Raw genomic sequence first — 12,716 nt, forward strand, 5'->3', positions numbered from 1 at the left:
ACAGAGGAATTAACACCTGTGAATCCTGGGTACAGAGTGCACCTACAGCCGTATAGCTTATCTTTACCTCTGCGTGTACTAGGCCTCTGCAGAATGAATCAAGGCATAAGTCACCCCAAAGGAGTTTGTTGGGTGATGTTTTTTGTTTTGTTTTGTTTTTCTTGAGACGGAGTCTGGCTCCGTCGCCCAGGCTGGAGTAAAGTGGTGCAATCTTGGCTCACTGCAATCTCCACCTCCTGGGTTCAAGTGATTCTCCTGCCTCAGCCTCCCAAGTAGCTGGGACCACAGGTGCCCACCACCACACCCGGCATTTTTAGTAGAGATGGGGTTTCACCATGTTGGCCAGGCTGATCTTGAACTCCTGATCTCAAGGGATCCACCCTCTTCTACCTCCCAAAGTGCTGGGATTATAGGTGTGAGCCGTCGTGCCTGGCCTATTGGGTGATTTTTTTCAGAGTACTTTCTATGTTCATTAAAAGCCCAGAGGGAACTTTTTAAAAAATGTGATTATGAAGAGAAGCATCAGAGGTTCTCCTCCCCGACTCCCTCACACACAGCCTTTTACCTTTCTTGGCAACACTCCTAAACTGTCCATTGTGGGACGTTGCTTGTAGTGGGGATGGAAGAGGCTTGAATTCAGAGGAACTAGGGAAGATAATGTCATATGGACAGGGATGTGGGCCACTCTGTGGACTTTGAAATGACATTTGTTCCTTTGAGCACACTTGAAACAACTCATTGGCTGCATCCAGAAAGCTATCAATGAATGTCATGTCAATCAGCTTTCCTAAGAGTCTGAAAAATATTTGTAACATTCACCATAGAGTGATGATTTCATCAAAGAAAATTAGATAGATAGATAAACAGATAGATAGATAGATAGATAGATAGATAGATAGATGCCAGAAGTTAGGTAAAAATTATCTGCATTTCCTTCATCTTCTGCAGCAGATTGGCCAGCAGGTTGAAAATGTTTGTGAACTTTAAGAAGATGCATTTGGACTGAACATGTGAACATTTACATTACATGTGTGCCCAAGCATGTGCATACACACGCTCTTAGTATTTTCTCTCTTCTTAAGCTGTCAGGTTGGCTGTTCATTTCATTTGTTTATACCCAGCTGTTACCTGCAACAGGTGGGAGATTTTCAAAATTTTATAGTCTTTATCCCACCACACCCCAAGGAACATGCTACGGCCCTATAAAACCAGGTATTGTAAATATGCAGCATCCGGGCCACTTATAAAAACATTTACAAACCCAACTCAGGAAGCAACTCTTGCTTTCTGGACAGAAAGACTGAGATGGCCTAAAGATGTGATGGATTAACTTTCATCAATTAAAAAAAAAAAGTAACTGGTTGTGGACATACAGAGCACTTCTCTTTCAACCACTTCATGTTTTTAGACCAAGAAGCTAAAGCTGGAGGGGACAGGTGGCTTGCTCAAAGTGACACTGCAGGTTATGGTGACAGCCATGAGGTTGAGGTCCCCTGACTTCCTGTCCAGCGCTGCTTCCTTCTCTTTGACTTACCACAGCCTATCAGAGAGTAATAGCATTGTGCTTAAAAGAATATGGATTCTCAAGTTGTGCTTCAGGGGTTTAAATCTCAGATCTTTTACTTACTGTGTGCCCTTGAGCATGTTAGTTCATTTCTCTGTGCCTCAGTATCTCCATCCATAAAATAGGGCTGCTGTGAAGATCAAATTGGTGAATATATGTAAAGTACTTAGAATAGTGCCTCGCACACAATAAGCACTTTTATGATGATGATGATGATGACGATGATTGTTATTATTATTATCACCACCAATTAGCAATGAAGAAGGATTAATCATGTACTTTATGTGCCTCGGCTCTACAATTTGACAATCTGGATGTCTTCTCAAAACCAGTGACAGCCACTGAATTTTTTCTTGCACACAATTCTGCCACCAGACATGCAAGCCCTGTAATTAGAGGCCTCTGAGGTTGACACTAATGCATTGATAACTGCTGTTGATTCAGACCCTCTGCTCAGCTATAGACATTGATGGCCACCAGGCCTGGATCTTTTCATCCCACCTTAATGATATGAGTGTCATAGAGACACATTCCAAATCTGGGATAGATTCAATTTATCACTCCCTTTTCCTCCCAGGCCCATTACTTCATCAAAGAATGAGGGCAAATCAGCATCTTTCTTGTCCGGAAATGGATGCTATATTTTAGTAGTTAAAGGAATGGACCTTGCTGGCATTTGGATTGGAAGAGAGCCCTGCATTGTTCTCTATAATTTGCTGCCTTGTGGAGCCTGACACAGATTGTCTTATAATTTTCTTCCTTCTCCTATTATGGGTGGCCGGTTTAAATGAAGAAAGCACCACCCTGAAACCATACATTTTTCTTTTGTAAATTACATGACATTATTTTAAAGATTATTTTTAGGAGAACATAATAAAAACAGAAAGTTTGGAAATGTTGGTGTGATATTCTCATCATTTGTTATGCACAGTCATCTGCTTATATCTCCAACAGGTTGCAAGGTACATTAGCCGTGTTCTCTTCCGAAATACCAGACTGCGTTTGCCCTATAGGGCAGGATTTGGTTGGTGTTAGTGGCCATACAAGGCTTCAAAATTACCTATCTCTCAAGAAAGGCATGGATTTACAAAGACATGCTCTCAGATGCAGGTTGACAGTGTGGAAAAGCCTTGGGAGTAGGCTGCTTCCCCTTCTACCTCATCCGTCCCAACTCAGCCTCTTCAGGAACTTGTTATCTTATCCAGCTGGTCACCAGCTGAAGAGCAGTGAAGACCACTGGGTACCCCAGGACAGGAGCTAGAGTCAGGGCACTGAGAACTGGCAGAGATACCCACACGGAGGAATCAAAACGGTGTAGGCATAATTAAGGCCGAGCCACATTGCTAAGAGCATGGAGCAAGGCCTAGGCCTGAACAGAGAAAGGATAGACAGGGAGAAGGAGGCCTTAGAGGAAGGTCTCAGGGGACTCAGGTAAGTGCCAGGCTTCACATTATCTGTGGTCCACTGTTGTGGGATTGTCTTACAGTGGGACACAGGTGGGTCTGGCTAGCTCAACAGACCAGAGGTGATGCCTCTGATGGCTTTTTAGAAGTTACAACCTCCTGATGAAAGTTTCCCACCTGTCGGCCGCACTGGGTCAGGTGCGGGCCTGAGACTGTCTCTCTCCCTAGGTGAACAAAGCCCTGAAGCAGAAGTCAGACATCGAGCACTATCGGAACAAGCTGCGCCTCAAAGCCAAGAGGAAGGGATATTACGACTTCCCCGCAGTGGAGACGAGCAAGGGTCTGACCGAAAGAAAAAAGATGTATGAAAAAACCCCAAAGGAAATGGAGCATGTTTTGGATCCGGATTCAGAACTCTGTGCTCCATTCGCCGAGTCGAAAAACAGGTGCAGTCTGTAGGGGATTCTGTAAAGGGTGTTGTATCATTGGTGGGATAAGGGCAGGCCTCGGACAATGTATCCTGGTCCCTCATCTGGTACCATAGGACTGTGCTCTCTGCAGCCCAGTGATCTGCACCACACTGGTCTGTGCAAACAGGTGCTCTGTAATGAGTCTGAAAGAGAATAACATTAAAGCCATTAAAAAAAATACTTGGACAAACAACCATAATTGTCCTTTAGCTTAATGGTATTTTCAAATCAGTTGCTTTTTCAGAGCTGAATGGTAATTGTAATTATCACCTACCTAATGGTACAACTTCCAGATCAAGGGACATTGTATTGTTCAATTGTCTTAGAGGCTCTTGTGTAAGGAAAGCAAATTTCATGCCTCACCTTTTTATTCAGCCCCAGTAAGTACTTACTGCACAGCTGCTCACAGCTCCATGCTGGTTTATCTCATTCATTCACAGACTTGTTCATTTATTCAACATATATTGTCACCTGCTATGTATTAGGCACCATTCAAGATGCTGAATGCTGTCATGCTCATGTGGGCTTTTCTCATTCATTCATTCAGTTCCAATTCCTTCAACATTTAATTGTGGACAAGATAATCCTATTGCTGCTCTTAAGGCCTAATGAGAGAGAAAGAATCACCCCAAAAGTTTATTAATGCCAAGTGTGGTGGGTGTTTGAAGTATGAGGTACCGTAATGATCTAAAAGAAGGTCCTGTCCCAGTGAGGAAGGGCTAAGCCAGATGATTTAAATTGGCCTCTGCTGCCGGGCATGTGGCATGGCCTGTAGTCCCAGTCACTCTGGAGGCTGAGGTGGGAGGATCACTTGAGTCCAGGAGTTCTGGGCTGTAGTGTGCTATGCCGATTGGGTGTCCACACTAAGTTCAGCATCAATATGGTGACCTCCCAGGAGCAGGGACCACCAGGTTGCCTAAGGAGGGATGAACCAGCCCAGGTCGGAAACGGGGCAGGTCAAAACTCCCATGCTGATCAGTAATGGGATCGTGCCTGTGAATAGCCACTGCACCCTAGCCTGGGCAGCATAGGGAGACCCCATCTCTGAAAAAAAAAAAAAAAGTAAAAATAGAAAATAAATTGGCATCTGTCTTAGTTATTTTTGTGCTGCTATATATGACAGAATACCTGAGACCGGGTAATTTATAATGAACAGAAACATATTTTCTCACAGTTGTGGAGGCTGGGAAGTCCGAGATTAAAGTGCTGGCATCTGGCAAAGGCCTTCTTGCTGTGTCATCCCATGGCAGAAGGCAGAGGGCAAAGAGAGAGCAAGAGCGGGCCAAATTCATCTTTTTATAACAGCACCAATTCCACCCACGAGGAAGAGCAGTCATGACCCTATCACCTTCCAAATGTCCCACCTCCTAACACCACAGTAACCAAATTTCAACATGAGGTTTGGAGGGAAAAACCTTCAGACCATGGCTGCAGCCTTCCAAGCTTTGTTGCTCATTTCACATGTGGGGTCGAAGGTATAGGTTAGTGAAGCCAGACGTCTCCACCTTTCTTCCTTTCCTACCTTCCCAAAATGCTTTCATGATCTGAGGCCACCTCTTTCCAATACACGTTCTCCTTGATGACTCCCCTCTGGCTTTGAGCATGCCGCCACCCCGACATGCCACAGAGCCACGACAGACACATTCTCCACAGACTGGGAGCCATAGGGCAGTTTCTGGCCTGAGTAGGTACTTATTAAAAGCAAAAATGACTCTGTGACAGGCTTGGATCAAAGCCACAGAATCAAGCTGGGAGGTGGGGCTAAATTTTATAAATTGGATCAACATAATTTATTTTCAATAAAGAAAAGAGGGAATTCTAAACCAGTGCTTAATTTACCATGCTTCTAATTAGGCGTGGTTGGTACGACAAGCTATTGATATAAAATCACACCATGACCCGGTTCATAATGCATGTGTCGCTAAGTTAATAACTGTAGAAAAAAAAGGGGGGTTTTATAGGGAGACTGATTGCTTCTTTAGCTTTTATTTTGTACTTTGGAGTTTTTACTTCAGTGGTCTTTGGGATGGGAGCTGGGATAGGAGTCATTTTTCCTGGATTTCCTGCTGACACTCAGAGAAAATAAAGCCACAAAAATCAAGGTGGGAGTTGGGGCTAAATTTTATGAATTGCATCAACATAATCATTTTCATATACAAATTAAACTTTGCTAGGAAGTTACTTGAGAAAAATTTGAGTTAAGGCTTTTTATGAAGAGACAATGTACAAAGAATGAACCAAACTTGTTTCTGTAGAGAGGCATCTGCTCTGCCTAGCACGGGTACAGGCCAGATTCGTGGAGCCTTTTGATGACCTCTAATGCCATGCATTATATAGCTAATTCTCAGCAAAGCTTCGTTGAAGAAATGGCTTAATGATCGTAAAGCACCAAAAATAATGTTTAAAACATTTTTGACCAGTTAAGGGGAAAATATGGATAGTCATAAGCTGGCTGAGCTAGGAATAGGAATGAAGATAGGATCCGCCAGAGATGGTGATGGAAGGGACAGACAGAAAAAAAGAGTGACAGTCTCAGTAAGCTCGGAGGTGAGGTGTTATTCTTGACACATTCTGCTGTTGACTCCAGAGACTGCTAACTGTTTATCTGCGATCACAGGTTAGAGTTACCTGTTAATTACTGCTCACGGTATAACTCTCCAGAGGTTCTGCTCTCAGTGACCCAGCCATAGCAGGACAAGTGAAGGAATCATGCTCTAGTGCAGAGGAAGCATCAATATATTAGGCCATTCATGTTTTTTTTTTGGTTTTTTTTTCTGTGTGTGTGTGAGATGGGGGTTTGCCATATTGCTGAAACTGGTCTTGAGCTCCTGGGCTCAAGCCATCCTCCTGCCTCAGCCTACCAGAGTGCTGGGATTACAGGCGTGAGCCGCCACGTCCAGCCAACCATTCTTGAATTGCTATAAAGAAATACCTGAGACTGGGTGGTTTTCTTTTTCTTTTATTTTAGGTTTGGGGTTACATGTGCAGGTTTGTTATATAGATAAACTTGTGTCATGGGGTTGGTTGTACAGATTATTTCATCACTCAGATATAAGCCTATTTCCCAATTATTTTATTTAATAATAACTGAAAAAATAACTGAAATAATCATAACTGAAATAACTGAAAAAAAATCAGTTACTTTTTTCTGTCCTCTCCCTCCTCCCACTCTCCACCCTTGAGTGTACTCCAATGTCTGTTGTTCCATTTGTGTTCGTGAATTCTCATCATTTAGCACCCACTTAGAAGTGAGAACATATGGTATCTGGTTTTCTGTTCCTGCATTAGTTTGCTCAGCATAATAGCCTCCAGCTCCATCCATCTTCCTTCAAAAGACATGATGTTGTTCTTTAACATGGCTGCATAGTATTCCATGGTGTGTATGTATCACATTTCTTTTTCATCCAGTCTGTCATTCATGGCCATTTAGGTTGATTCCATATCTTTTCCATTGTGAACAGTGAAGCAGTGAACATTCTCATACATGTGTCTTTATGGTAGAATGATTTATATTCCTCTGGGTATATAATAGTAATGGAATTGCTGGGTGGAATGGTAGTTCTGTTCTTAGCTCTTTGAGGAATTGCCATTTAATTTATACTCCTAATTTATACTCCCACCAACAGTGTATAAGCGTTTCCTTTTCTCTGTAACCTCGCCAGCATCTACTTTTTTGACTTTTTGTTTTTTAATCATAGCCATTCTGACTGGTATGAGATAGTATCTCATTTTGGTTTTGATTTGTATTTCTCTAGTGATCAGTGATATTCAGCATTTTTCATGTGCTTGTTGGCTGCATGTATATCTTCTTTTGAAAAGGAGATTGGGTAATTTATAAAGAAAAGGTTTAATTGGCTTACGGTTCCGCAGGCTGTATAAGCATGGCACCAGCATCTTCTCAGAGAGGCCTCAGGGAGCATTTACTCATGGTGGAAGGAAAAGCAGAAGCAAAAGAGAGTTGGGGCACGGTGCCTGGCACATAGTAGGCATTCAGAAAATGATGGATGGTTGGATGGTTGGATGGATAGATGGATGGATGGATGGATGGATGGACGGATGGATGGATGGGTAATGCTTCATTTTGCATGCTTCAAAGTGTATTGCCTTTAAAAAGTATATAGCAAAAGACTTCTTAGAAACCCCAATCTCATACAGTCTTAACCAGATCTCATGAGAACTCACTGTCACAGGGAGAGCACCAACCAACCCATGAGGGATCCACCCCTGTGATCCAGTCACCTCCCACCAGACCCCACCTCCAACACTGAGGATTACATTTCAATGTGAGATATGAGTGGGGACAAATATCCAAACTATATTAATCAGTAACCAGAATTTTACCTTAAGACCTAAATTAAATCAAATAAAAGACAAAGTTTAGGTTCCAGATGTTGACTCATTACCAAATCTTTTATAATGGTTTCCAGAGCCTTAAAAAAAATCAGAATGCTTCGTTTTTACATTATAAACTCTTACCCAGAGACACAAAGTACGTAACGTAATTGAGATGGTTGGTGTCGGCGGCCCTGGTCCATGTCTTCAGCTCTCCCTGCACCTGTTCAGACTGGCAGCATCCTCCTCACTACAGGCATCTGTGACTCCAACTTAAAGGCTTTTTCTCAGCAGCCACCAACCAGAAGTGTCAGGTAGTTCAGGCACTGTGGAGCATCCTCGGTCCATAACAGAAGGAAACTGATGGATAAATAACCCTGGCAAGGGACCTGGAGGTATAAGTTACACTGTTGGAATAACTACATTTTCTAGTTTCTATGTTTGATTATTTGGACATCTGACCCCAGAGAAATTATCTTCCCCAGGCTACTGGATGCCTAGTGCTAATAAATGCCGGCAAACGTGCCTTTCATGTGCGAAGCAGCCAGTCCAGAGCCCAAACACCAACTGCCTCCTTTATAGATGGTCTCACAGGGCTCACACTCTGAGTCACTATCTGCCTGCCTTGATTACCCCAGGGTCAGGTGCCAGAAAACTTGGGACAGCCCTTGTATCCCAGAAATCTGCCAAAAATATTCAACCAAAATTATTCACACTCCCCTGCGGTGTGGCCTGTTCCCTCCTCTTGGGATCTGTGAGTGTAACAAGCCACAGTTTAATGGCAGTCATTTCCTGATCTGTTGGCTGTGCCATACCTAAATAATAATAAAACCTACTTTTTTTTGAGACAGAGTTTTGCTCGTGTTGCCCAGGCTGGAGTGCAATGGTGCGATCTTGGCTCACTGCAACCTCCGCCCCGCAGGTTCAAGCGATTCTCCTGCCTCAGACTCCCAAGTAGCTGGGATTACAGGCGCCGGCCACCACACCTGGCTAATTTTGTATTTTTAGTAGAGACAGGGTTTCTCCATGTTGGCCAGGCTGGCCTTGAACAAACCTACCTTTTAAAACAACTGCCTCCCACACTTCTCCAGTGAGTTTGAGCCTCAGTTGCCCAAAACACAAATCTACTCCAAATCATACCCTTTATTGATTTTCTTTCCTCTCATTTCCTCTCCCCAGCTAGTGCTTCATGGAACCACCTCCCAAATAAACCACTTACTCTCAAATCATCCTAGAACCTGCTTCTAGGAAACCCAATATAAGGTAATAATATATAAAGACAGAATTGCTCTGATGGAAGCTGGGCCTTCTTCTGCTCCTCACTCCTTCCCAGGCCATCTCTGTGGAACCCCAGGGTTCCATAGAAAAAGAATATAATTTGAGAACTACTTTCTTAAACTATATTGGGATTAACAAGCCAAGTAAAACTCAACATTACCCACCCAGCAGTATTTTCAGAGGTAAAAAACTTACTTCTCAAGTTTGCATGCTTCAAAATATATTGCCTTTAAAAAGTATCTAGTAAAATATCAACAAGAAATGAATATACCTAATGGAGCACTATCTTATTAAAATAGTAATTTCACTACCTGAGAGTTTAGTTTATTTTTAAATAGACGCTTGCACACCAGGCATGCATTGGTGGTCTGGTCAATTGAAATCCGTGTTAAACAGTGGCTTTTAAGCTGTGTATTTTAAGGGGCTGTTGCCTCTGAGGGAAAAGTAGACTGCTATACACTCCAATGTTGACACTTTTACCTACATTTACAGTTCTTGACAAGGCTTACACAATCTCACTATTGTATTTCTAACACTTGCAAAATAACCTACTTAAGTGTCCATTGCTAATCTTAGTATTTACGCCATCACCACCCTTATTAGTAAATCTTTTCTAAATGGGCTAATTGATAATCTCAAGACAGTTGTAAAAGTCTGCCTTTCCCCCCAAATGCTGTGTAATTAGGTCAAGGATGAGAATTCTTCTCGAGTCTGCGGAAAGTGTGAATCACTCAGAGCAGACTGTTTCCAGCCCACTGAGGTTGTGCTTCCCTAAAGGAAGCCTCTCATTGCAGATAACTACAGGGCACAGTTTATACTATTAGCTTGTTGACTCCTATATTAGAATTAGTCAGAATTCTTTTGGCTGCAAATGATGGAAATCCAGCACAAACTGGTTAAATAAAAGGGGAATGTATTATTGAGCATTAATGAAAGGTCAAAACTTCGGCATGGCTGGATCCAGGGGTTAGATGATGTCTCCTATGTTAGATCTTGCTCTCTTTTCACTCTCTGCTGGCCCCATTTTCGGGCAGGCTCTTACCTCATGTTGACAGGCTGGCTGCCAGCAACTCCTATATCTTATCTTCTTAGAAACCCTAATGCCAAGAGAATGCCACTTTCCTAGTTACCTTAGTAAAAGCCCCGAAACTCAGTCCCACCAGACCAACTCAGGTCAGGTGCCCAGCCCCTGACCCATTGCTGTGGCCATGGGGATATGATGCTGGGATTGGTCCAGCCTGAGTCACATGCCTACCCCTGGAGGAAAGGGAGCCCCCACCTGACATCATGATGTTCTTACCAAAGGAAGGTTATCACAGGTGACAGGCAAGCAAAGACAACAGATGCGGTTTGAGCAGGTATGAGCTCCTCGTGATGAAGGTCTGAAACCAGTGGTGTCTACTTTATATCCAAGGCTGAAGGCAAGGGAAGTGCTTTGGTTTAGAGTTCTACTGCCTCTCCTAAACTATGTGTGACTGTAATTCTGTGACTAACTTATTGTGTGTCTATGAAAAAGTGTGTATGCCTGCCAGGTTTCTGGCTTCCCACATAGTCACTGGGAAGAAATAATACAGCCTCTTCACCTTCAACCCGTGGACAGCTAGAATCTTAGAATGGAGACATGACATAGGCGGTGTTGGCCGGGCACGGAGGCTCACACCTGTAATCCCAACACTCTGGGAGGCCGAGGTGGGCAGATTGCTTGAGCCCAGGAGTTCAAGAGCAGGCTAGGCAACATGGTGAAACACTGTCTCTACAAAAATTACAAAAAATTATCCTGACTTTGTGGCATGTGCCTGTAGGCCCAGCTACTCAGGAAGGTGAGGTGGAAGGATGACCTAGCCTAGGAGGTTGAGGCTGCAGTGAGCAGTGATCATACCACTGCACTCCAGCCAGGGTGACAGTTTGAGACCCTATCCCCTCCCCTCCAAAAAAAAGCAGTGTTTGGAGAGTTCTCTATGCAAATTAAACACAGAGAAACTTATGGCTGGGTGAGAAGGAAGTGCTATCCCTTTGCCACCTTGCAGGATCATGTGGAACTCACTTGTCCCCAGTGAGCCTCATCCCCCACTTGTAAAATTGCCTCTTGTGGAAGAAGAAAAGCATAGCCATTATCCTCACTATGTTGCTGTTTACTTCCCACTTTTCGAAAAGATTTTTCTGATGACAAGTGGAGACAAGACAGGGGTGACAAATGTATGAATTTTTTAGCAGTAGCTGAGTGGAGCCTCTGAATGTGCTACTCCCCGAGTCTGAAATGCTCTGTGCCCAGGTCAGCGTGTGGCCGGCTCCCGTTTAGGACTCAGCTGAATTGTCACTTCCCTGGAGGGGCCTACCCTAATCATCCTATCTAAAGTTGTCTCCCATCCTAGTCCCCGTTTGTCACAGCTTATTAGCACTTATCACTCTGAAATTATCATGTTAATTATCTGTCTCTCTCATCAGGATGTAACCTCTAGGAGAACCGGGGCCATAATCTGTTTTGTTCACTGTGGATGTTCATCATCTTCCATGGTGTCTGGCACATAGTAGGCATTCAGTAAATGATGGATGGATGGATGGATGGATGGATGGATGGATGGATGGGTAGGTGGATGGAAGGATGGATGGATGGAGAGGTAGGTGGGTAGATGGATGAGTGGGCAGATGGATGGGTGGGTGGATAAAAGGGTGGACAAATGGATAAGCCCCAAATTACCTCTGGGTTTATGGCTTCTTAGTCCATAAGGAAATGTACTGCCGTAATAGCAGAAAAGAAATCTACCCAGAGTCATAATACTAAGCAGCCCACTAGCTATAGGGTTCATTAACACATCATAGAATCCTGTGTATGAAACCAGAAAGAGTAAAATGAAACAGGAGGTTGCTGAGTCAACAAAGGTGAGTTTGTTCCATCAGCGTTAGCTGTCCTAGAGGGTCAAGGGAGAACCCCTGGTCTTGCCATCAGCAGAATTTTAAATGAGGTTACAGTGTTGGAATTGACTGTAGTTACCTAGTTTCCATATGAACACTTACAGTTCAGCCAAATGATTACAGCATCTGGGGAAAAAAAAATCTTTATTTCACTCTTTCTACAGCCCCTTATATCCTGGGAACAAACACCATCAATTCTGAGATTTGTGAGGCAAATCCAAACCCTTCATTGGTTGCCTGTACTTTGGATCAGTGGAGAATTCCATCTGTCAGGGCATTTGCTGCATCATAACAGTTGTTGAATTTTCTTCAGGCAACAGATGAAGAACTCTGTCTACCGAAGCCGGCAGTCTCTGAACAGTCCGAGTCCAGGGGAAACTGAGATGGACCTTCTGGTGACTCGGGAGCGACCCCGGCGTGGAATCCGCAACAGCGGATACGATGTGAGTCTCTGGTGGGCTGGGTGAATACAAGCTTTGCTTTCCCCTGAAGGCAAGGAGGATAGAGCATCCCACTGTGTTTCAGTTTATCACCTATTTGTGGAATTTTAAAATGCACTAAAATTGTTTCTATTTTTTTATTACCTCATTTGCAAAGTAGAACTTCTTGGAATGTGTCAGAGTAACAGATAATTGCTAAAAGGATCATGATTTCTGAATTGCACCATGTTACAAATAGCACATTATGGATCTTAAACTTGATGGATGTTCTAAATGCCCTTAATTTTTCCCCCGTCTGTCCTTAGAAACTCAGTAG

At 43.4% G+C, this 12,716-nt stretch overlaps 1 protein-coding gene across 6 annotated transcripts in view; it reads left to right on the forward strand.

Annotated features, from left to right (window-relative positions):
• KIAA1549L (KIAA1549 like) overlaps positions 1 to 12,716 on the forward strand; it is a 294,483-nt gene that overhangs the window by 218,370 nt on the left and 63,397 nt on the right. For all 6 annotated transcript variants that reach the window (XM_074401291.1, XM_039471338.2, XM_074401295.1 and 3 more), the window contains 2 exons: positions 3,196 to 3,413; positions 12,274 to 12,403. In XM_074401291.1, the coding sequence (XP_074257392.1) occupies positions 3,196 to 3,413; positions 12,274 to 12,403 (348 nt within the window). The remainder of the gene's footprint in view (positions 1 to 3,195; positions 3,414 to 12,273; positions 12,404 to 12,716) is intronic.

Source organism: Saimiri boliviensis, chromosome 6 (assembly GCF_048565385.1).
Source record: "Saimiri boliviensis isolate mSaiBol1 chromosome 6, mSaiBol1.pri, whole genome shotgun sequence".
Classification (NCBI taxonomy): Eukaryota; Metazoa; Chordata; class Mammalia; order Primates; family Cebidae; genus Saimiri; species Saimiri boliviensis.